The sequence below is a fragment of the Mercurialis annua genome, linkage group LG8, assembly GCF_937616625.2.
Source record: "Mercurialis annua linkage group LG8, ddMerAnnu1.2, whole genome shotgun sequence".
NCBI lineage: Eukaryota > Viridiplantae > Streptophyta > Magnoliopsida > Malpighiales > Euphorbiaceae > Mercurialis > Mercurialis annua.
In genome coordinates, this window is record NC_065577.1 from 8,944,237 (window position 1) to 8,970,825 (window position 26,589).

The 26,589-nt window shown below is 30.5% G+C and overlaps 2 protein-coding genes across 2 annotated transcripts; both read left to right on the top strand.

The window, feature by feature from the left end:
* Positions 1-208: 208 nt before the first annotated feature.
* On the top strand, positions 209-4,961 carry LOC126659632 (serine carboxypeptidase-like 40). The gene is made up of 7 exons (XM_050352946.2): positions 209-645; positions 2,110-2,217; positions 2,316-2,590; positions 3,135-3,395; positions 3,737-3,948; positions 4,035-4,140; positions 4,638-4,961. Exons 1-7 carry the CDS (start codon positions 249-251, stop codon positions 4,797-4,799), a joined length of 1,521 nt encoding a protein of 506 aa, XP_050208903.1. The 5' UTR covers positions 209-248; the 3' UTR covers positions 4,800-4,961.
* A 919-nt stretch (positions 4,962-5,880) lies between these two features.
* Positions 5,881-17,606, top strand: LOC126661289 (serine carboxypeptidase-like 40). Its single transcript, XM_050355111.2, has 7 exons — positions 5,881-6,317; positions 7,387-7,494; positions 7,647-7,921; positions 13,558-13,821; positions 14,887-15,101; positions 16,576-16,681; positions 17,288-17,606. Exons 1-7 carry the CDS (start codon positions 5,909-5,911, stop codon positions 17,438-17,440), a joined length of 1,530 nt encoding a protein of 509 aa, XP_050211068.1. The 5' UTR covers positions 5,881-5,908; the 3' UTR covers positions 17,441-17,606.
* The last annotated feature ends 8,983 nt before the right edge of the window (positions 17,607-26,589 follow it).

Genomic DNA, 26,589 nt, shown 5'->3' on the forward strand with positions numbered 1-26,589 from the left:
TATATTAATTTCGGAATATAAAATAAGTAATAACATAACTCAAACTCGTATACAAATAATTAGTATTTGAATCTAATTCATTAATTTGTTTTATCAAAAAAAAAAAAAAAAATTCATTAATTTGAGTTTGACCCAAAATATAACACCCATAAACTCGGGGTATTATCGACTTTATGCTAAACATTCTGTTCTATAAATTAAGAACCAAAATCTAAACTCGATTATCAAAATAAAACTGTTTTTTCACAATGGGAAACACAAATAGAAACTTCTCCGTTTTCTCCATTATTATATTTTCATGTTTCTTTGTTCAATTTGCTCATGCCAAGAGCAAAGGAGAAGCATTTGATCACTATTTTCATGCAAAATATAGGGGTAATTCTGGAATTGAGACCAGTCTTCTTCAAGTAAACCCTAATGAACATCATGTTAATACACCAAAGATGATGATTCCGGGGGATTATGTTGGATCGAAAGAGAATGATAGAATCGACAGACTGCCCGGACAGCCTGACGTCGATTTCGAGCAGTACGGTGGCTATATTACGACCGATGAGTCGGCCGGCCGGGCGCTTTATTATTATTTTGCTGAGGCTCAACATTACCCTAAAGAGTCTCTGCCTCTTCTTCTTTGGCTCAATGGAGGTATTTTTTTTTCTTTTATGTTATAGAAATTATTTGCTTAAGCAATGTTCTTATGAATTATTATGGTTAGTTTCTGTTTGAATTTAAATATGAAACTTCTTTGTTATGTTCGTGGTTTCATGGGGATAGATTATTCAGAATTTAAGTTTTTTTAATTGGATATATATTTTTAAAAAATTACAAGTGAGTGTACCTACTTATTGATATTTTATTTTATTATTCATTAGTTTATGTGTTTAATTTTATTAAAAATTTATTATTTTGACTTGTACATGATGAACTACACTCTCACAAGAACTCCACTACCCTTGAATTGTGGAGTTTTAGATAAGAATTTCTCTAATCTTTTCAAATATTATAATATTTTTATATTATGTTTAATAAGTTTACTTTGAATTTACTCTAAATGTTGATCTTTGAAAATTGAATATAAATAATAAAAAGAAAACAAAATTAAGACTGCGTTGAGTTTTTAATTTTTTTGATGGTAAACTTTATGTTGTTTTAATTATTTTTGGATGGTTTCGTGATAGATAAGATGGTATGTCATCGAATCTTTTTGCAAAATTTTGTACGTTTTCTAATGATTAATTATTTAGGCAATAATTGTTAATTTTTTTCCATAATAGATTAACATGTTTTATGCAATAATTGACCCTATCTTAAATACTTTACAATTTTAATCATTATTCTAGCAATTAATTAACTACTTTGTTTTGTATTTTGTTTATGTTCTTTTTTCTATAAAATAAACAACACATTGCATAAAATATTGCAATTCTCAAACTAGGTTGTACTTTTGCATGGCTGGAAATAATTATTGAAAGAACATTTTAGTTTATATTCTCTTATGATAATAATTACTTTAATTCTCAGATACGTACAAAAATTCATTTTTGTTCTCTTTTATCAATCTAGATAATAAACCAAAAACCAGGTGTAATACCCCACCCTCAACACTATTATGAAGTAAAATAAAAAACTAAACATTAACATAAACATAAGAAATCTTTAAAAAATAATCAATTATTAATTATAAAACCTCACATGGCCAAGTTGTATAATGCCACTCTTCTGACGTACAATCCCATATTTCATTCTTGTTGAGGATTTTCCGGCGTTTATGTTGTACATTAAAAATATTGATTTCAACTTTAATTATAAATTATAATTTAATCCACAACCATTATTATTATTTCCTCCAATTTTGACTTTTGAGATGAATCTAAATCGAATTTTTAATACGATTAGGTTTTCATGATGTAATTCTAAATCGATTTGATCTGAAATTCAGAATTCAACTGTTTTTTTATTAAAATAGATCTAATGAAATTAATGCCTATGATAATAATTGATATACTATAAGGTTACTGATACTACTTTATATTTTCATTTAATTTTTGTATTTATACAATTTCTTCAAGTGAAAATTTGTAATAAATTTTATCCAATATTTTTTTACAGGACCCGGATGTTCATCGTTAGGGTATGGAGCTATGCAAGAGCTCGGACCATTCCGAGTACGTAGTGATGGAAAAACACTTTTCAAAAATCATTACTCATGGAATTACGGTAAATATATACATACTAATTTTATTTCTCCAATTTTAAATATTAACTAAAAATTACTATTTCATAAATAAATATTTGAATATTTATTTATTTTTCAGCTGCCAATGTTTTGTTCCTCGAGTCGCCCGCCGGAGTAGGGTTTTCGTATTCGAATACGACGTCGGATTACGACAAGAGCGGAGACCAAAACACAGCCGATGACAACTATAGATTTTTGGTAAATTGGCTAGAGAGATTTCCTGAGTACAAAGATAGAGATTTTTATATTTCTGGAGAAAGCTATGCTGGACGTTATGTGCCTGATCTTGCACATGCCATTCTTGACAATAATAAGAAGGCTGGCAACCCTATTATCAACCTCAAGGGCATTTTAGTAAGTTTTTTTTAATTTCTCTTTATTTATTCACTATTTAATTGAAAATTCCATTCTAGTTAAAATTTGAAGTATCTAGTTTTAATCAAATACATGTTTAAAATATAGGCGTATTACCCAAAAATTGATAAAAATCAATTCCAACTATTTTTTTTTTAATTTTATCGATCATATTTTAATTAGAATAATTTTATTCAATTGTAGCCAAGTCCGTTCTATTGAATTAAGTGAGTTTGATGTTACTTACGTGACGGATATGCTTTCAATAAGCCAACCTTTCAATGAAGCTACAACTGAAAAATAAAATAAAATTTCAGTCTATAATATTATCTATTTTATTAGAGCTAATAAAAGCTGTAAACATGTGTATTTTTTGAATCATTAACTAAGATTTAAGAGGAAACGATTGTGATATCTCACCAATTTTGTTTTTTCTTTATTTCTTCTACTACTTCCTTTAAAATATTTTAGTAATTAGAGATTGTATTTTAATTAATCGTTTTAATTTGATTTAGAAACTAACCATTTTGACATTAATTTGCAGATTGGAAATGCAGTGATCAATGACGAGACAGATAATCTTGGGATGTATGATTACTTTGCAACACATGCTATAATTTCTCAAGAAGATATAGCAAACATCAAGCAACATTGTGATTTCTCACCCAATGCCACAACTCAAACTCTTGAGTGCAATTCAGTCCTTGATAAAACTGACAAACAAACTTCTTATCTTGACATTTATAACATTTATGCCCCTCTTTGCACCAATCCTAACACCACACCAAAACCCAAGAAGGCTTCTGTAAGTTAACCCTAATCTCAATCTTTTATTTATTGTGTGCATTCGATTCAAATTGAATCAAACTGAAATTTAACTTTTTAATAGTATTATTTCATAGTAATTTTTTAAAGTTTATGGGGGAAATAGTATTTTAAACTAAACTCAAGGGTTTATATTAATAATTAGTCTGTTTTTTATAAACTGAACTGATTTTAGAAGAACTATTTAAATTAGTTTAATTTTTGCATATGCTATTACATTTTGTTACTTTAGTTTTACATACATTTTTAATTTTATTATAGCATTAAAAATATTTATATAATATCGAGACTCGTCTATTAAATTATAAACTCGTATTGCAGTTGGTCAATTTCGATCCGTGCAGCGATTACTACGTGTACGCTTATCTTAATCGAGCTGATGTACAAGAAGCAATGCATGCTAATGTGACGAAGCTTGATCATGATTGGGAACCATGCAGTGATATTATTAGGCATTGGGCATATGGATCTTCAACTGTCCTTCCATTGTTACAAGAGTTCATGGATAACGGACTTCGTGTGTGGATATTCAGGTGAATTAAATTAAATTATGGTTAAAGTAATTTTAATTTCCGATTATCGTTATTTCCGTCGCTAATTCGTCGGTAATGTTATGCAGTGGGGATGTAGATGGAAGAGTACCAGTAACTTCTACTCAGTATTCTATTGAAGCAATGAACCTTGACATCAAAACTGAATGGCATCCTTGGTACCTCCAAGGAGAGGTAAACAAATTTATTCTGTCTCGATTTATAAAATAGTCATTTCAGTCCATAAATTTGTATCATGAAATTAAATAGATGCATGACATTATAAAATAATGCTTTTTTTTTTAGGAAAAAAAATGCAGTTTTTTTATTTGCTTTTTCGTAAAAGTACATCTTTTAAATACGTTTTTCTTATAAGAACACACTTTATGTTTTGTTTATATTTATTTACAAAATATATTTTTTATTTTTTTTACAAAAATATATTGCTATTAACTATTTGGGTTACTTATAGTTGATTTAAGTAGCCAAAAAAAATCATTTTTTAAGTCCTTATAAAGTGTAATGTCCTCGATGTAAATTTCTAATTATATTTGATCTTAATGAATAAACTCAGATCTAATTGATGATACCGCATAAATTTATGGACGTAATTGATATGTTTTGCCTCTTTTATGTAAAAAATTTAAAATTTATGTTATGATCTTAATTTTAATTAATTTTGTTAAAATTAGGTTGGAGGGTTCACACAAGTATACAAAGGAGACCTAACATTTGCAACAGTAAGAGGAGCAGGACATCAAGTTCCAAGCTATAAGCCTTTCAGAGCTCTTTCATTGATCAAACATTTTCTTGATGGCACTCCTCTCCCTGATACTACCAGATATCCATCTTAGTTTTTCCATTAAAACATTGCTAATTTTTTTTAGTTAGGGTTTAGAATTTGGATCTTATTTTGCCCTTTAATATTTTTATTAAAGTAGTTTTTTTTTTCTTTTGAGTAATTGGTTGTGACTTTGATTATTTTTATTTTTATGAAAGATTGGATTGATCCTATATATTACAAATATTGTTTGAAGCTCAACAATTAGTTTTCCAATGTCAAATTTAACAAAAAAAATTCAAAATACTATAAACAATATCGTAATGTGCGACTACATCAACATCAAAAACTCGCATGCAAATTGCAATATTAATTAAGTCGATTTTGAGTATCGTTATAGTTAATTTAAAAGTTTTGTTGCGTAAGAAAAAAGAGACAAGATAAAACTCATAAGTCACACATATTATAAGAGTCAGAGACAATAAAATTTTAATTCATATGTGTTAACAATTATAATTCAAAATGACGATTATTTAACAATGTAGTGTCATACATCTATAATTGAAATACTTAGAATCCGAACATTGATGGTCCTTATTTGATTAATTAAACATTTGAGCATAAGGTATAATAAGTATATATTTGTTCACTTTTTAAGTATAGTTTAATAATTTTTTCTCGGAAATATGTTAGAAATAATAAAATCATATATGAAAATTTCACCAAACAAATTAAAATTGTAACTTATTATTTGAAACTGATAGTACCTGCAATGACAGTATTTAGAACTCACCAAGAATATTTACATATTTATATAATCAATTATAGAAAATATATAAACCAAATCGTCATTTCTAATAATTCTGTTTAAGGGAAGAGAACAACAAAATCTTGAAAAGTATTTTGTATGAGTAAATGGCTAAATACATTTCTTTGAACAACAAAAATAAAATTTTGATTGAATAATTGGTCAACAAAATTCTATAATCCACATGCAAAACTTAGAAATAAATCTAAATTTAGAAAGCCAATCTCTATTCTTGTGGTTAATCTTGTCCTAATCTATTTTCCTTCCTGTCATCTTGGAGAATACTTCAATCTCATAACTTATATATAACTCAACAATTAATTTACACCCTGATCAAAAAAATTTAAAAAAATCCTTAAACAATCTCTAAAAAAATGAAAAATAACCCGAATTCGGTTATTATTTTATTTGTGATAATAATTTCATGTTTAATTAATGGAATCCATAGCAAGAGGCAGGGTGATTTGCTTCATAAGCTGGCCAAAGCAAAATTTAATGGTGACCCAAAAATTGATACAAGGCCTTATAGTTATGAAGCACATGATATTTTACCAGTACAAATATCTGATTTAGTTAATGATACACAAACATTAAGAGGATTAAATACAGGCTCTAAAGAAGCTGATAAAATTGTGAAATTGCCAGGTCAGCCTGTTGTTAAATTTGATCAGTATGGTGGTTATGTTACTGTTGATCAAGCTGCAGGTAGGGCTTTGTATTATTATCTTGCTGAGGCTCCATATGGTAAAGAAAAGTTGCCTCTTCTTCTTTGGCTAAATGGAGGTACTTAATCTCAACTTTACCATTTCATTTTCTTTATTTTTTTTTGTTTTTTCTATGCATGCTCTCGTAGGGGTGTGCAGCGGTCGGATATAACCGGACGAACTAAATTCAAATTTTAGTTTCTCAGTTTCCGTTCATTTTTTCTTTTTAAGTATTGGTTGATTAGGTTATGTTCGGTTTTCAATCCAAAATCTTTGAATTAACTGAACCGACTAAATTAATTAATTGAATCAAATCGAAATTTTTGTTTAGTTTGATTTTCAATTAATTTGGTGAGATTGCGAATTTTTATCAAAAAAAATTCGGTTTTTGGTATGAAATCTTTGAATTAGTTGAACCAACAGAAATAACCAATTGAATCAAACTGAAATTTTAATTTAAGTTGATTTTCTAATAATTTGGTTCGGTTAAATAATTTGGTAAAAACATTGGTTGATTAGGTCTGGTTTGGTTTCCAGTCTGAATTTTTTTGAATTAACTGAAGCAAGTGAATGAACCGAAATATATAGATACAATGCTATGTTTATAATTTTCCAGAAATTTAACATAATATTGTAATTGTTTGAATGACTTAAATATCAATATCCCTTCAAAATTTGTATTTAATGAGAAACTAACACCAAAACAAATCTTTTTTATTATTTATTAATAATTAATGTTAGTGAGAAATTAACCCCAAAATATAATTAAATTTTGGTTGATTAGATTTGGTTTGACTTTCAATATGAAAAATTTAATTTAACCGAAGTAAAACTAAATTTTTATATAAACAATGTTAGGTTTGTAATTTCTAAAATTTTAAGGAATTCGAGTAGTTTTTATTTTATCAAATTTAAATATCAACTTTTTTTGTAAACTTGTGTTTAATGTACGTGCAATAAACTAATAAAACGTTTGTCAGGACTCAGGTTGAAATATGTAAAAAATCAAATAATAATTAAAAGATTATATCGTCAATATTCATTAACTTGTTGTAAAAATAACGTGGCACGCTATGAGATAAACACCCGTAAGTTTATATGTATTATGAAATTAACACCAAAATTAAGCGAATTTTGCAAATTGACAGGGCCTGGTTGTTCATCTATGGCTTATGGAGCAATGGAAGAGCTCGGTCCATTTAGAGTAAACAGTGATGGCAAAACACTTTACATTAACAAACATGCATGGAACAACGGTATATTCTTATTCTCATCCTTCTACTTTTCTTTTGTTAATTCTAAACCAAATAATGGTTGGTTAATTATACAACTAGTACCTAATATTTATCGAACATGCCAAATCAATACATAAACTTGAATTGATGTTATTTCTATAATTACTTTGCAGTTGCAAATGTTCTATTTTTGGAGTCACCGGCCGGAGTAGGATATTCATACTCAAATAGATCATCAGATTATAGTAATTCAGGTGATAGAATGACAGCAACAGATAATTATCAATTTTTGGTGAATTGGTTAGAAAGATTTCCTGAATATAAAACTAGAGATTTTTACATTGCTGGTGAAAGTTATGCCGGCCATTATATTCCTGAACTTGCTCATAACATTCTTCTTCATAATAAGCAAGCTGGAAAATCCATCGTCAACCTCAAAGGAATTGCTGTATGTAGCTCTTTCTCTATAGTACTTTTTTTTAATAGTATTAGTCGGACCGCCTACTACTAGAAAATAGAGAATTACCGACGGACATTTTTTGATTTAACGGTGAATTTTAGCCTTTTACCAACGGAAAACTTAATTTACCGACGACGGATTTTATTTCCGTTGCTAAAATGCAGTTTTCTAGTATTGGTTCGACCGTAAATCATAGGTTAGTCTTGATGGGTTTTCCTTAAACTTAAAGGAATTTAGGATAGCCTCTAGCCCCCGTTGGGACTAATATTTTTTTAAAAAAAAATATTAGATTTGTCAAAAATTTAAGGTTAGGTGGAGATTAAGGCTCATATGCCGGACGATCAAAGGTGAAATTGAAGTTAAATTAGGACTAAAAAAATCATGATTTTTCCATTGCGTACCTCTTTCTTTCAAGTAACTTTTGACTTACTATGATAGTGGCAAGAAGGGTTGTTGTTGAATGTGCTAACACGATTAGAAAAGTTCATTAGGTTTGAACCGAACTATTTTTTTTTTCAAAATTAAACCGAATCAAATTTTTTAAGATTTAAATTTTTCTAAACAAACTAGTCTGACTGGCCGTAAGAATCGTGAATCGGAGGTCAGTCCCGTTCGGTTTTTTCTTAAATTGATTTTCTGGTTGAACTTCTTTGAACCAGACAAAATCTCAAAAATAAAAAACCTATTAGTTTCTTTATCTACCAGTTAAAATATTTAATTTTAAATATGTAGACTTATTTTACAATATACTATGAATAAAATAAATAATAATTGATGAATTTGAAGATAGAGGTTTAGTATTAAGCTTTCAAATCTTTGAAGAAACTTCATATTATGAATGTCTCCATCAAATCCATAAGTTATCTCAAAGATAGTAAGGTAACACCTACCTTTTATTCAGATGTCTTCCTTTGTATGCCATGTCGTTGATCTCCGATGACTTTTAATTCTCTTGGCTTAGTTTTTTGATCTTCGGTTTGCTGATATTTATATCCCTTTCTTTGGTTGGTTACATCTATGTGGTTTAAAGTTTCTTTGATGCCCCTTGGATGTCGTGCAACTGCCAATATTATCGCGCGTGTTGGACGTTTTTTATTCCACGGCGTTTTATCTTCTAGTGATCGCTTAATATGTAGATATTTCGAATGATATAATTTTAAAATATATTAGATTACATAACGACTTTTGTCTGTTGAGTTTGCCTATTTTACGTTTCTTTCGTAATCTGCTCTTACAAATAGCCTTTGAATACTTTATTCTTTTATTTTCTCTCTCTATTTCTTTGGATATTTTTTTTTCTTTTTTATCTTTTGAGATTTGCTAAAATTGTATTATACTTTTCTTCATTCTTTGTTCTTTCCACAAACTTTTTATTCACCATTTTTAGCATTATTTTCATAGAGATGACAAAAGATTTGTTCGATGCCGTGGGTTTCAAATTACTTAGTAACGATGATGATACCGCTATGATTCTTCCCATATCAGACTTCCCTACCACTCCTTTCATATCTCTTCTAACGAGCCAGTTAGAGAAGATATGTCTAGCCTTTTAGTTATTACTATTTCTTTACCTACCGTTCCACTCCCTACTTCTTCTGCTCCTTTTAATGTTTTTATTATATTCTGGCTGTTGCTACAAATGTTGTGGTCGTTTCTACTTTTTTGTCTCTTTTTCCGCCTTGGTAGTTGCTTATATTTTTGTTGGTTCTGTTTTATTGTCAAGTGCTTCTACTACTCTAGCATATTCTAAAAAGCACCCCTTGTTCGTTGCTCTAGATTCTTCTTCGGATCGTTAGCAGCGTCTCAAGACCGCTTCGAAAAAGAGACCCCGAGTACCATTTTTCTCAACAAAGTGGGTTTTTTTGAGAACGATAGCTTCATTTTTTCAGAAGGCAGCTCTCTAGGGGACAACTATGCCCATTAGGCTTTGGCTTTGTTTGTTGCCGGTCAATGTCCGGTCTCACCTTACCAACCTTTGAAGGGACATGACATTTCTTCAACTTTATATACATACATTCTGCGGGTTTTCAATCGTGCACATCGTCTAGAGGGTGAGCACACTTCGTTTTTCTCGTTGGATTCGGGAGAAGACAAATATTGATATAAAGTTTAACGAGATGTCTGATCCTTTGAAGAGGATTCAAGGTGTCTCACTTCGTTAGGGGAAAGAAAATTCATCTTTAAAGGCCGAAACTGATTCATTGAAGGTTAGTCTTCAAGAGAAGACGACTGTTAGCAAAAAGCCAACTCGTAGTATTCGACAAGTCGAGGTCGAACATACAAGGACTAGAGGTTTAAAGTGAATGAAGTTGATTGTGAAGTTCAATTCGGAAAGCAACGAAAAGAGATTGGTTTTAATTAACACTACAACTTAACTCAAGCAATTAACAATTAACAATTAAATATAAGCAACAACAAACAACTAATTGAGAATAAGGATTAGATACGATAAATAAAAACGCATAAGGGTTGTCTAATCATGGCAAACGAATCCTAGGACAAATAGGTCGGATCTATGGATAATGGTTCGGATCGAGCTATTCGTGGGTATCAAATCCGCTCTCTCGAGCCGGAGGTTGAAAGAATCACTACTTGATTAAAACACCGAAATCTAACTTACTCTCGCGCAATTAGATTTCGATAGGACTAATCAACCCGATTGATTCGCAAACTACACAACCGCACAAATTCTAAATCACTCTCGTGCATTCAGGTTTCGAGCTTATGCTAACTAGGTCCGCTCAATTAATTTAACTCTCGTCCTCATTAATCGAGCAATAACCAAGATTAAGGGATCAACTTAATCTAGGAATTAGGTTCAAGTTAACACAACAAACCCTAATCCAAAAACCCAAATCTAATCACTTATTCATAATACATGGCAATCACAAATAACCCCTAGACTAGGGATTTAGCCAACCATAGCGACACAAACATTAACTACTAAGCAAAAATTAATAAGCATAATGAAGATTAGAGTAGTTACCTTAAGTAGAGATGGAGAACAATAAATTATACAAGATAATGAAGATTCAATACTAAATAAACTTGCATTAACAATGAAGACCTTGTTCAAACAAACTTATAAGTTTCAACTTCACCAACAGTGGTGGAAAGGATGGAGCACACAATTCAAAAGAGATTCTAAGCTATTCCAGGAGGCAACACAAAAGGAATAAAAGTAATGAATGTTTCTTGACCTAAAAAATAGAGATAAAATGCCTTTTATATGGTTCACAAATAAAGAAATAAAAACTCCAAGAACATAGATGTGTTGGGCCAATAGAGGGGCTCGATCAAGCCCTTTATTAAATCTTGAGGGCTCGATCGAGCCCTCTTTCTGAGGGCTCAGATTGAGCCATAAATGCAAGGGCTCTCGATCGAGCCCTTCATTAAACTCAGGGGCTCGATCAAGCCCTACCTCTGAAGGGGGGGGGGGGGTCGCCGAAAATGCTTTACGACTTCACTTCTTGTCTGATTTGCTAACCTTCCTTTTCAAGCCCAAAAAGACTCTATTTTGCTCCGATTTTCCTAAAATACAAACACACACAATAAGGTATACAAAGTAACCAAAAAGTGTGGTAAAACATATGCAAAGCACACGGAAAACACCTATAATAGATAGGAGTATTTTACTCCTATCAACGACGCTGGCCTCAAATCTAGAGAAGCGACTCGCTATTTTAGCCTATTTACCTGATGCTTTGAAGGTAGAGCTTAAGCAGCGGGAAATCTATATCAAGAGCATTTTGAAGGAGATCCGGAATCATGGCAATCAGTTGGCATACTTTGTTAAGCTTCATAATAACATTGTTTTGGATCAAAATGAGGTTGCGGTTGATAAGGATTTGGACTTACAGGTTGTCGAGGCTAAGCTTCAGGAGTTGTGTGAGGTGATGCCTATGATGTTGCAGTTTTATCAGCAGCATGTTTGCGTCGAGATTCTAAAGGCTCGTCCTAAGAAAGATGTTTCCTTTTTTAATGTGGATTTTAGTCACTTTCGGGATCAATGTTTGATGGCCTTGGAAGATAAGAAACTTGGTGTTCCCACCAATTCACATGCTGCTCTTGTTGTCTCGTCTTCGGGGGACCCTAGTGGGACTGTTATCCTCCTTGGGACGGTCCTCCAAGTGTGTCTCAAAGAAGTGATTAAGTAATTGCTTTTATTTTCTTTTTTGTTCTTATTGTGGTTGTTTTATTTATAGTTCAGGGAGGGTGACCCCCGTCTTGTGCCACCATGTTTACTTATTAATATATTGTCTTGTGTAGTCTCTTTCTCTCATTGTACTTGTTTCTTTATTATTTTAAGAAGTATCTCGTGTTCTTTTTAATTTGCTCACTTTTCTTGCTTTGACTCAGTGTTTTTCTTTTGGAGCCTATCTTGTTTTTCTTTTTTCAAAACTTCCTTCTTCTTGGTTATATCCTTTGTTTTCTGGTTTTTTGAGTTGCTTCCTTTGTGATTTGGTTCTTTGGTTTTGAAAGAAAATGTTTCGAGTGTTTAGCCATTGCCTTTTGAAGAGTAGATCTTCATGATTTCGGTCGGTGCCTTTTGAAAAATAGATCTCAATAGTTTTTGGTTGTTTCCTTTTGAGGAATGGACTTTCATAATTTTGGATGCTGTCTTTGAGAAATGAATCTAAATAACTTTTAGTCGTTACCTTTTAAAAGATTGATCTCTATAATCTTTTGCTGTTACCTTTTGAGAAACGAATTTTAATAATTTTTTAGTTGTTTTCTTTTAAGAAATGGATCTCAATAATTTTCGGCCGTTATCCTTTAAAAAATGTATCTCAATAAATGAATCTCAATAAATTTTTGGCCGAGAGATTTAGCCCAGACCAAGTCGATCTGCCAACTTTACCTACCATAACCTGCTTTACTTTTGACATCCTTATTTTCCAACCGAATACCGATCTTCCTCCTCCGATGATCACATTGAGCACTCTTAATATTTCTTTTCTTTTAGCTTTTCCTTCTCTTTCTTGGCTTCTGTCTCGGGCTCACCTTTTCTAAGCTCTTTCTCCTCCTTCTGGTATGTAAATTTTTCCAGAATCTCGATTTCGGTTATTCTTTCTTTCTCTCTTAAGATCATATTATTCCTTTATGTCATGGTCATGATCCTCAAGAAACTTGCAATATCTGCTCTCATCATTTGACCTAGTTTTGTGCATCATTTTCCTAGGCTAGGTTACTAGTGTTCTGTTCTCTTTAACCCACATTAATATGTTGGCTCTCATTGTGTTTAGTGGGTTGAATATATAATTTTCCTCTCCGTATCTTCCGGCTCGGTGGTCGTTGGCGTTATACCTTCCATTATAACGTCCAGGCGCTTACTTCTTATAGAGAGAGTACTGGTTGACAAAAGGAAGATGGACTTGGATTTTTAGGCACATAGTCCACTCTGATACTTAATTTAGTAAGATAAAGAGATAATTTATATGTAAAAATAAGGATAATTACGTAACCTTTGAGAAGTGATATTATTACTCTTTTATAGATAGTTAGTTAAGACTCCTTTTTTCTTATCGATGTGGAATTTTAGAAGGTGTTCCATTACTAATTGAGGTGCATCAAATTAGCTACTACTATATTTTCTAATCATGATGAAATTTGTGAAATTGCAGATTGGAAATGCAGCGATAAATGATGAAACAGACAATTATGGACAATACGAGTTTTTCTCAAGCCATGCTTTGAATCCGCCGAAAATTCTAGCGGACATTAAAAAGTTTTGCAATTTTTCGCCGATTGATACAAGCAAACCGTCGCAACAGTGCAACGAAACTATTAGCAAGTCAGACAATAATACTATTGGTATTGATGTTTATAACATCTATGCTCCCTTATGTCACAATCAGAATCTCACTGCCACACCTAAGAGTGTTTCGGTAAGTATATTCTCACATTTCTTATTTTATTTTTAAGACCTCATTTATATATTCATGTTTTTCTTCACAAATTGTCAGAAAAACCATAAAATTATTATTTACAACATTAATATAATTTATATAAAGGTTAATGTCTCAGCAACTTTACACGTTTTCTCATTTTAATCATGCAGTTTAAATGTTTCTCATTTTCATGCACAAACTACTACTTTTTCTCAAATTCGTGCACGGTGCCGAGGTGTCACAGTTCCATTAGTGTAATTCGCTAAGGTGTAGGTCATTTTACACCAATGAATGAGTTCACCTCAGCACCGTGCATGAATTTGAGAAAAAATGGATGTTCGTGCATGAAATTGAGAAAATTTAAATTGCGGGATTAAAATGAGAAAACGTGTAAAATTTGTGATTTTTTTTTGACATTAATTTTTATATAAAGAGAGTAAGACTGTCAAATTATTGATTAGATTATAGTTTTTTTTTTGAGGGTAGATTAGATTATAGTTAGATTTTATAAAAAGGGTCATTTAATTGTTAGATTTTATAAATTCTTTTTTCATCAACTTTTTCGGCCAACAGTTGTTTTTTTTCTCTCAGTCATTTTCTAAATCTTAAATTTTTAGAGTTACTAAATTTTCTTGTTATTTCATAACAATAAGAAAAATGCATGTGTTTTAATTTAGACATTAAATTTTAATTATAAACAATATACATTTTTTCTTTGCAATTTCAAGTCAGAGTAGTTTATGTGACATTTAGATCTTGTCACGTCACAATGCTAAAAAGAATATGACTTAAGCATGTTGACTCAATTTGATATGAACTCACTAAAGAATGTTTATGTTGCTTGTAAATCTGAAGTTCAATTTTCTAAATTAATACAAAATAAAGTTTATCAGGAAAAATTAAATAAAGTAAAAATTTAATGACTCGGAAAACTCAATACCCTCTTTTTAAGTGTTTTTTCATAATATCACTATATGCAAAAACTACATAAAATTAAATACATTATTATAGTTTATTTTAAAAGGAAATTTGACACAATAAATTTGTTAATATGTTTTGCAGTTTACAGAATATGATCCATGCAGTGATAATTATGTGTATGCATATATGAATAGAGCAGATGTTCAGCTAGCATTGCATGCCAATGTTACTAGACTCAATTTTACTTGGAACCTCTGCAGTGACCCCATTTTTAATGGTTGGAAGGATAGTCCAGTTTCTACCCTTCCTCTATTACAGGAATTCATATCCAGTGGGATTAGAGTCTGGATTTATAGGTAATTTTACATACACCATCATTATCTTCTTTTCAAATTATAATTTTTTTTTTCAATATTTGGTAATAATCGTATTTAATGGACCTAAATCTTTTGAATAGAATTGCGTCTAATTTTCAAATTATTTGCTCTTACATTTAAATTTTTTCATTTTCATGCACGAATTATCACTTTTTTCAAATTCATGCACGATGCTTGTTAAAGTGGGAAATCCCGCATTGGTTGTGTATGTGAATGGACATGTGTTTATATATTAGTTGGGCACCTCCATTTAATACCAATTGGTTTTAAAATGAAATCTAACATGGTATCAAAGCCGTGTCCATTCACACAATTTGAGTTTGGCCCGGCCCACGTGAGATTTACGTGAGGGGGGACTTTGTTGCTCGGCCCGTACACGCTACGCGTGAGGGGGAGTGTTAAAGTGGAAAATCCCACATTGGTTGTGTGTGTGAATGGACATGTGTTTATATATTAGTTGGGCACCTCCACTTAATACCAATTGGTTTTAAGATGGAATCTAACAATGCTGAGATAGCACTCATTCATTGGTGTAAAATGACATCCACCTCAACGAATTACACTAATGTAGCCGCAACACTTCAGCACCGTGTATGAATTTGAGAAAACGTGGTAGTTCGTGCATGAAAATGAGAAAATTTAAACTACGTGATTAAAATAAGAAAACCTGTAAAGTTGGTGAATTTTTATGACATTAACCCTAGTTTAAATAAGTTTTTAATGTTTTTAAAAATACTAAAAACTAAGAATATGCGTCAAATATGGATCTGAATCTCTTTTTAAGTGGAAAAACTTCAATTTTGAAAATTAGAAAATAGAGTGAAATAGATGATTTTGAAGGTTTGGAAAATCGACAAAAATGTTTTAAAAAGGGTTAATTCCAATAAAATATCAAACGTGTGCGAGTTTTGCCAGTTATAGTCAAATCTTTCAAAATCGTCTAGTTTAGTTTATTTTAGAATATTTAAAATCTTTTCTAGTCATTCGTGAATCAAATTAAAAAACTTAGTCCATTTTGGAATAAAATTCATCTTAAAATTTTAGATTTGATTTAAGAATGGCTAAAAAAGATTTTAATATTCGAAAATAGGCTAAACTAGCTAATTTTGAAAAATTTTGGTTATAACTAATAAATCTCGTAAATATTTGACATTTTATTGAAATTAACCCTAAAAAGTATTTTTAGATGATTAAGCGGATTATATATGTTGGAAAGTTCACTTTATCAAATCGATCGAAATTTGTCATTATAATTGATGACCGATTACTTCTTTAACCGCTATTTATTCTTTTTTTTAAAATTTTTTTTTGATATTTTCAAATTTTTTTGTCTTCTTTACTTATTAGATGTTTTTCTCTTTTTGGTCTATTTTTTTATTTTTTAGCTCGCAATTCAACCTAAATCTAATTCAACCTAAACCTAATACAAATGTTAAATTACAATGTTATGCAGTGGTGACACAGATGGAAGGATACCTGTTACTTCTACACAATTGTCACTTAAGAAGATGAATCTTACTACCACAACTCCATGGTATCCTTGGGCCCTTGATAAAGAGGTGATTCTTTATTTATTTAATAAATAATTTAGTTATAATATATCAATATTGCATAAAGAAACGTAATTTTTTTTTGTTATTTATCTTTTTATATTTTGACTAATTAATTCAAAATTTTAAACTATCACGTAAATTCAAGTTTTACAAAAGATTATATTATCGGTGTCTGAATTTTTATAAAAATATTAGTTTGGTGTCTGAATTTGTATTTCTTTTAAATTACTGTATCAACTTCTTTAAAATGCTTAAAACAAGTATTGTCAATCATTTTTTGATCACTGATGTACTGAAAAGTACAAATATTTTATTACTTAAATTTATATGTCATATTTAATAATAAAAAAAGATAATTGTGTGATATATATTTATGAAGTTGAAATACTAATTTTAAAAAAAATTAGATACTAAAATAATATAGTAAGAAAAATTTCAGATACCATCACGATAACTACTCTTTCTACTTTTATTAATTCTAATATTTTGGTATGTGGAGATTCATTATATTTATAACATGAACAAGGACATATCTATTTTATTTGAAATGTGAATTTATATTTATTAAATAAAGATTATTAAAAATCAAATTATAAAAATTTTGTGTTTCAGGTTGGTGGATATACAGAAATATATGAAGGCTTGACATTTGCTACAGTAAGAGGAGCTGGACATGACGTACCATCTTTCCAGCCTAGGAGAGCAGTTGCTTTGATACAAAACTTCATGTCTGGCAAGAAGCTTCCACTTTTTATTGCTGAATAATTTCAATTCTATTCATGGATTTAATTTATTGGGATTTTTTTATTGTTTTATTTATTTTTAATTGTAGCCCAAGTTAGGGTTTTTAATGAGTTGATGTAGATCTGATGCTACGTTTTTCATTCATGAGTAATCTTTAATAATGAAAAAAATGTCAAATTGTCATTCAGATTGCATAAATATAATGTTAGCTTAATACATAAGTGTGTTCCTGCACTTTTGATTTTTGCATATAAATTCCCTACACTTCATTACACCTATTATAAAGCCCTACAATCCTTAAATCAGCAGCATGTGGTCCCTCCTTTAACAGAAGTTGACGAGTGTCTTGCACGACTTCATGGTTGCGATTCCTAAAAGAAACTACTCGTCAACCTCATAGAACTTGCCAAATCACCTAGCCACATCAGCTATCTCATTTAACCTAAATTTTTCATTTCTCAACCCCTAATTCCATCGAGGGAAATCCAATTCCCCTAAACCTAACCTAAATACAGAACAATCAAACAAAATTGAAGATCTGTGAATGTTAATTTCTTGGCGGTCCACAAATTAACGAGGAGCAACAAATTGAAGAATTCTAATCGACGTGAAGATAAAGAAAAAGAGTGCAAGGAAAAAAGTTGGTGGGATTTCTAGAAATCAAAATGATACAAAACAAATTATGGTCGCAACAGGTTAGTTTTTTGCTTTTCAAATGCTTTTGGTTGTTAGGTTAATGATTTCTGGAAATGAAATGGAACCCATGTGTTGTTTTTAAAAAAACTAAATGATTTTAGGTTGTCTTTGTATGAGTGTTCTGTAAATGAATCCAATTTCTGGAAAGATGTTGAATCCTATTTCTTGTGGTTCTCTTCGAATGATTGTTCTGTAGATGATCCCCAATTTCTTGTCTATTCTGTAAATGGTCCCTTTTTTATCTGTTAGTGTTAGACTGGTTCTTTTGTGTAATTGAAATTATTGATGGTCCTCATCGTTGTCTGTTATTGTAAATGCTCCCTAATTGCTTGTTGTTTGTTGTTGATTATGATTGGCATGGTTTGACCCTATATTTTATTTAGGTAATGATAGGTTGAAGGCCAAGATTGTCAAACTGATTTTATGTTATGGGGGTAGAATACAAATGAATGAGGGTAGGTTAGCTTATGTAGGAAGGATTGAGGAGATACGTGATCCCACATTTAGCTTAGACAAACTTTCTTACTTCAATATTTTGTCATATCTGCATTATTTTGAGATAGAAAAGGGGGATTTATATTTGAAAATATGATAGGACAGAGTTAAAAAATTTGAGAATGACAGATTTGTCCTTGTCTTCTGGAAACAGCTTCTAGACAACAAAGAGAAAATAATTTCTGTCAGTGTTGATTATTCTAACATCTTAGATTCTGAGGACCTACAACCTAACAGAGAGGGGGATTGTGAAGCTAGTGGTAATGTTCTGGCTTACTGGTAATAGATGTTGGGGAAGACTTGACTTTTGATGATATTTGCATAGATATAGAAGATCACAATGATGATGATGATGATGATGATGGTGATGAGGTATAATTACAGGAGGCTAGGGAAAATGTCATAGAATCTAGACAAGATTTAGCAAGTTTAGCAAAAGTTAGGGCATGGGATCACATTAATGAGTTAGGGGATGAAGATTAACCTAGGGATGCAGAGGTGGCTGGGGATCACATTGATAAATTAGCATAAGAACCTAGAGATGAGGATGAGGATGAGAGTGAAAGGGAGGTACCTGAACCTAGGGTAGAGGTGGCTGGGGATGAAGAGGAAGATAGTGAGTTAGCAAACTTAACCTATGAAAATGGCAGTGTTTACCACAATAGTTCTGATGTAGGTAGCCATTTTAGTGAGAATGAAGATGAGTATGGTGCTGAATCACAGAGGGAGGAGAGTATAAGGGTGTAGTTGATGCCACTACTGAGATTCCTAAGTTTGCAGTAGGAATGATTTTCAGTAACTTAGCAGAGGATAGAGATGCAATAGACAGGTATGCAGTCATGAAAGGGATGTGCATTAGGTATGTGAAGAATGATCTACAAAGAGTGAGGGCTAAATGCATTGTTGGATGCCCATAGGTGATACAAGTAATTCCTCATAATGCAGAGCAAAACTAGACCATTAAGAGCGATAAACATGATCATAGATGTACTAGAAGCAGTAGAGTGTCATTTTGTGACAGTAAGTAATTTCTTAGCTAAGAGGTATAAGACCATAATCACCAACCAACACTATATCAAACTTAATGACTTTAGGTCCATTGTTATGAATGAACTAAAACAAAGTGTTAGTTTGAATGTGTACAAACATGCAAAGACCAAAATTATAGCTGAATTGATGGGTTTTTATAGGGAGGAATATGCCATGCTAAATGAGTATGCTGAGATTATCTGCCAAACCAACTTAGGCACACATTGTTTTGTCAAATCCACTTCTGAAAACCATGAGGGTAAACAAGAATTTCATTGGTTTTATGTGTGCTTTACTGCCTGCAAAAAGGGTTGGGTTCAGGGCTGTAGGAAAGTGATAGGCATAGATGGGTGTTTTTTAAAAGGAATATGTAAAGGGCAGTTATTGATTACTGTGGATAGAGATTGAAACAACCAAATGTTTACAATAGCTTGGGGATTGGTGTTGGTTGAGAATAAAGACAATTGGAGTTGGTTTTTGAGATTGATTCAATATGATCTGCAACTTGAAGATGGAGAAGGATTTGCAGTCATATCAGATATGAAAAGGGAATGATACCTTCCATAATGTTTTTTGATATTGTATAACCTTCTATTTTTGTATGTGCTTTCTGAATTTGGCAAGTGATTAGACTAATATTTTGTAATCTTTAGTTTTAGTATGTTTAGATTGGTACATGCAGGGCCTTGAAAGTTCTTTGAAAGAATACTTCCCAAAGCAGAACACAGAAGATGTGCCAGGAATGTATATGCTAACTAAGCCAAAGAAATGGAGGGGTGATGAGAGAAAGAAAGCGTTTTGGAATTGTACAAAGGCACTTATTGGATCATATTTGAAATTCAGACTAAAACACCTAGGGACTTTAGAGAAAGATATAGTGAAGGATGCTTTAGGTTATGGGATTGAGATATGGTGCAAGGTATACTTTGACACATCAATCAAATGTGATGTGGTTGATAACAATCTAGAAGAAACATTTAATGGTTGGATTTTAGAGTCTAGGTGTAAGTCTATTATTAGTATACTGAAGGATATTAGGATTAAGGTGATGAACGGGCTGTGGAATAAGAGAGATTCCTCAAGGGGCTGGATTTCAGATGTTTCACTTAGAGCCCTACAAGTTGTTGAAAAGAACAAGAAACTATCCTTTGAGTGCGAGGTGGAATGTAATGGGGCTGATGCATATGGGGTGGCATGGCTTCAATATGGAAGGAACAAGCACACAATGGACCTTGCAAAGAGGACCTGCACTTGTAGGGAGTGGGACTTGACTGAGATCCCTTGCAAGCATAGTGTTAGTGCTATATATGCAAAGCGTGAAATTCCAGAAGCTTATATACATGCTTGTTACATCAGAGAGTGGGAAGGGACCAATAAACCCTCCACCTTTCAAGAAACTACCTGGAAGACCCAAAAAGAATAGGCGAAGAGAAACATTTAAATTAAAGAAGAAAGCCAGATTTTCACTTCATGGGAGAGTTATGATATGTGGAATATGCAGCGGTATTGGGCATAATTACAGGAGCTGCAATAAATCTGCAAACATTTAGGTAACCTTCAAACTCAAAGCTTACAAAAGGTTGATTGTTGAACTATTTGCTAACATTTTGTTTATGCTTTTAGTACAAGCCAATGCAGAATAAGAAGAAGCAACCAGAGGCAACACCTTCGCAATAACTAGAGGCAACACCTTCACATCAAACTACAAACAGAAGGAGAAAAAGGAATCAACTTTTTGTAAGTTTCTTAATTCATTTCACTTGATAGATGTTGGTTTCTTTATGTTTTTTGTTGAGATATTAATAATGTGGTGGTGCTATAATTGATGTGCAACTGGGGTTAGATACAATATTTAATTTGTCACTGGTTTGGTTGCAGGGAGATGCCTCCACCACTACTACTGCACGTGCCAAGCTAAGGTCGAGGAAAAGGCAAACTCAATGAATGTGCAGCATATTTTATGTCTAGTAGGAAAAGTTTTGTATTGGACAGTGTTTTAGTTTTTGGACAGTTTTTGTATAGGCAATGTTTTTTGTATGGTGGATTTTTGGTTTCTTTCTGATGTGATAATTGGCATAGTAGAGGAACAATTGTTGCAATATTCCCAAGACTTTATAAGTTGTCTCAGCAAAAAGAAGCTTCAATCGGCATCATTAGTCGCGATGGCTGGTTAATAGTGCCAGCGTTTTAGAATAACAAAGAAGAAAGATCTTCCGCAGTTGCATGTTTGGATTAGTATTGTATTCAGCAACTCCACCGGGAGAGAGAGTTTTTCTTGGCGAAACATCTGTATAGACTACACGACAATATCGTTCATCAAACTTCATCAGTTGCCGAGAGTTAATAACAATCCTTTCACTCTCATTTGGAATTTTATTTCATCTCTTCAGGTGAAATTTTTTTATAGATGGCTCTCCATGGTCGGATACCTTCTATTTGTTTCTTGTTTTTAGATACATTAATCTGAATGAAAATATTAAATGTGATGTTTAAGTTGATTTAAAACATCAAAATCATATGTTTATGTCTTGTTCTTTTGCAAAATCGGTTTAGGATATCGACTTTTTTTTGTTTGGTTTGTATTGCAGTATGACGAGGTTGTTTGATGATTTTTTCGTGGCGATTCTTAATTCAACTGGATGATTATTTCAATATATCGTGCTCTATCTGGGAGTTGTGGAAGTCTCCAAATATAAGAGTCTTTCATCATAAGACTATGGATAAAGTTGCTCTTGTTCAAATGTGTTTTACTAGGTCGGTTTTTATTTATAAATGTGAAAATGCTAGGTTTCTTTATTCTAGTATAAAGTTTTTCAAAAATTCAGATTGTATTTCCTAAATTTAGGTTTATAATTTCCTTTTTCAGAAACGTAGCCTATAGTGTGTATTTTTGTGTGTCATTTTTTATACATAAGCTCTTGAGTATTTTTTGTCACTACTTGTGGTCTTTATTCTATTTTTATTCATAAAAAATAATTAGCTTTATTATAAGGCTTAATCACCAAAAACTACCAAACCTATACGTCTTGTGTCAATTATAGTCAAACCTTTAAAAATCACCAGATTTAGCCAAACCTTATATGTTCTGTTTCTTTTTTATCCATTTTTGAATCGAACCGGTTTTTTTGACACCGTGTCGTCCACGTCACCGCCAATTAAGCAATTGGCTGACATGACAGCTGAAATATTTAAATAAGGTTTGGCTACAACTGACACAAAATGCATAGGTTTGGTATTTTTTGGTGAATAAAACTAATTTTAAAATTAAATAATTAAATGATTAATTATATTATAATAAAATTCATATATATTTAAAAAATAATATTTTTATTTAACGCTAATTAAAATAAATTTATTTTTTTACTAAATTTAAATAATTCTAATAGTTTTTTTTTCATATTTGATGTATATATAATTAATTTAAATTTTATTAAAAGCAAAAAATGTCATATTCATCTTAATTTTTTTTTTTTTTTAAATTCCAGTGATCGGTTCTTTGACACCGCCGCTGTTTGAGACCCAATTGTTCGTCTTCTGACGAACAATCTGAGAGTAATATACACAATAAACATACGACAGTGTTCATAATTTAACTATACATACATACACATAAAAATAATCACTGAATAGACTGCTTATTTAAAGGACGAGTGTAATTATTTTCTCATTTTTTTCTTTAAAAAGTGAAGTTCATTGTGGTGTAATCAATATATATCATGATGTTTATAAGCATAAACTCATATGCCATTTTACTCGGCATAGCCAAAAACTTACCTTAATTTACACATAACTATTTTATTTATTATCTAAACCAAGTCATAACAAGATCTCAACAACATTAAAAATAATAAATCAAGTTCAAAATCATCATGAACATTAAACCATTTCACCAAATTTAATTCAACATTAATTTCTAAGTAATACATTAATTTTTTTTTAATTATATATTTATTAAAATATGTTATAATATGAATTTATTAGATTTAATTAGGTTTAATAAAAAATTAAAATTAATTTTAAGTAGTATTAAATAGGAAATATTAATTATTTTTAAATATATATAAATTTTATAAATGATATATTTAATTTACTCATTATTAAATTTAAAAATTGGCTTGAATTTAAAATTAGATTTATCCACCCAAAAAATACCAAACCTATTTTTTTGTGTCAGTTATAGACAAACCTTATTTAAATATTTCAGCTGCCATGCCAGCCAATTGCTTAGTTAGCGGTGATGTGGACGACACGGTGTCAGAAAAACCGGTTCGATTCAAAAATGGCCTAGAAAGAAACAGAACATAAAAGGTTTGGCTAAATCTGGTGATTTTTAAAGGTTTGGCTATAATTGACACAAAACGTATAGGTTTGACATTTTTTGGTGATTAAGTCTTATTATAAACTGAACTGCTTAAAAAATTGATTATAAAAGAGAATTAAAAAAGCTTGCATTTTAGCAAAAATACGTAAAACACTCTCATTTTTTTTATTGTTATCAATAACCTTCTTCTTTATTCTCGCTATTGTTTCTTCATATTTCTTCATTTGTCTCTGCAATTTATATAAAATTGATAATATTCAAGAAAACAAATATCATAAATGTACAATATTAATAAATCGAGAAGGACAAATTTATCATTGACATATCAGCCAACCCCAATAAAATCTCCAAATATTTGTCCATACCTTTTCCACACTACAAATAAAATAGAAAAAAAAGGACTGTAAATAATGATTGTTCAAATCTAATAATCACATGCTACATTTTTTAGTAACAGAATATAATAAAATAATAAAAATAAGAAATCTAGAATAATATTTTGTTATTGTAATATTAGGGAGAAAAAATAGACAAAAAATTGTATGGCCAAATATTTATAGGTGTAAAAAAAATACTATATAAGACTTGTAAATAAAATATTAATTATACTTAAAATTATTTACATTAGTTTATTACAATTTATCATGTAGTGAAATATTATCTTCCGTTTAAAGAAAGAAAATGGACGCTTAATTTTCCATTTAAGTTGCAAACTCATTTATTTGCAGACAATAGTTAATTCTTGAGCGATAATTCGTAAATACGAGAAATTTTTAGATAAGTTCAGTCCACCACGTCATTTATGGAGTAAACCTCACATTATGATATGTTATTAAAATAATGGCACTATCGTAATATTACAATTTAAAAGTGTACTACATAAATAATAAATAAAATTACAATAGTGCTACTATTTTAATGACGTGTCATAATGTAGTATGCTAGTTCACGGATGACGTGGTAAACTGAGTTTACCTAAAAAATTCTGTTGCAAACACATATTTGTTATTTACATGATTGTTGTTATTTTAGAGTTGATCTTTCCTTGTTTTTCATTATAAATTTATCATAATAATAAAAAAAAATTAATATATACTAATAATAAGTCTTTGGCTATTTGCTATTGTATTTTTGTTGACATTCAGAATTAATTACCATTTTCTTTTGAAAGTGTCAGAAGTAATTATCATTCATATTGGAGTAATGTAATTATTACTAGGAAATTACATAATTAATGTGCGGATCATTCAAAACTAGTATTTTCATAAATATAACATCTAGGTAATTAGTTACTTACGAGACCAATGAGCTATAACTTAAACGGTATAAGCGTTGGACAACAATCTGCTATGTCGTGGGATCGATTTCTCTCATAAGCACTCCCCACCCCCCTAATTGTAAAAAAAAAACAAGTTACTTATGGTAGCTATTGCATTTTATTAAACGATATCTGTATTTTCAAGTATCTTAGTGACGGATTTATTAAGAATTATTTGCATATTATTGATATATAGGTTTAACTGTTAAAGAAATGAGAGATTCTTAGGTAGACTCATTCTACCACGTCATCCGTGGACTAACCTATCATATTGTGACACGTCATTAAAATAATGGCACTATCGTAATTTTATTTATTACTTATTTACACTTTTGAATAATAATATTACGATAGTGCCATTATTTTAATGACGTGTCATAATGTAATAGGTTTAGTCCACGGATGACGTGATGGACTGAGTCTACCTAAAAATTTCTCTAAAGAAAATGTGAATTATCTAGAAAGTATTTTTTTTCAAGTAATAAGATAATTAGTTTAAATTGTTTTAATTTCTCCATTAAAATATAATCATAATCATAGCTTCAATGATTTCAAAAAACTTAGTGTATAAAAAACATAAATAGAAAAACTAAAAAGATTTATTCATCAAAAAAAACTAAAAAGATTTTTAGCCTTTTAATTTAATTGTTTTAATCTATTGATATATTTTTTAGATATGGATTAAAAATCTTAAATAGAAAAACTGAATTTTTTTTCTTTATTAATGTTTAACTACCATTTAATATGACTATATGACAGTAAGCCACCGTCAATAGATTTTTTACTGTGTAAAATCCATGATTTTTGATCATCCGAATTTTCTGTGTAATGTAATCATAGCTATATCCTACATATTACCAAAGAAGGAAAGAATAATAGTCAATATTTAAAAAAAAATATCACTTGTCAATCAATAGGGAAAACATAGAAATAAGAGATTTATACAAGCAATTAAAAAAAACCATTTTCTTTTTCTTGAATTAAACCTTATTTAAAATATTTGACAAAGAAAGACACAACAAAATTAATGCTATTTCTGTTTCAAGAAAAGAAAAAACAACATTTAAAAGAGTATTTTGTATGAATTAATCGCTAGGTACATTTTAAAAAAAAAAACAAGAAATTGACTAAATAATTGGTCAACAAAATTCTATAATCCACATGCAAAAATTAGAAATAAGTATAAATTTAGAAAGTCAATCTCAAATCCTGTGGCTAAACTTGTCACAATCTATTTATAGTTGGAATCCTTCAATCTCATCACTTATATATAAACCAACAATCAATCTACATCCAAATCAAAAAAAAAAA

Coding starts and splice junctions, on each gene's coding strand:
- LOC126659632 (XM_050352946.2), top strand. CDS start 249: ATGGGAAACACAAATAGAAACTTCTCCGTTTTCTCCATTATTATATTT. Junction 646..2,109: donor TCTTCTTTGGCTCAATGGAG/GTATTTTTTTTT, acceptor ATTTTTTTACAG/GACCCGGATGTTCATCGTTA. Junction 2,218..2,315: donor TCATTACTCATGGAATTACG/GTAAATATATAC, acceptor TTTATTTTTCAG/CTGCCAATGTTTTGTTCCTC.
- LOC126661289 (XM_050355111.2), top strand. CDS start 5,909: ATGAAAAATAACCCGAATTCGGTTATTATTTTATTTGTGATAATAATT. Junction 7,922..13,557: donor TCAACCTCAAAGGAATTGCT/GTATGTAGCTCT, acceptor GTGAAATTGCAG/ATTGGAAATGCAGCGATAAA. Junction 13,822..14,886: donor CCACACCTAAGAGTGTTTCG/GTAAGTATATTC, acceptor TATGTTTTGCAG/TTTACAGAATATGATCCATG.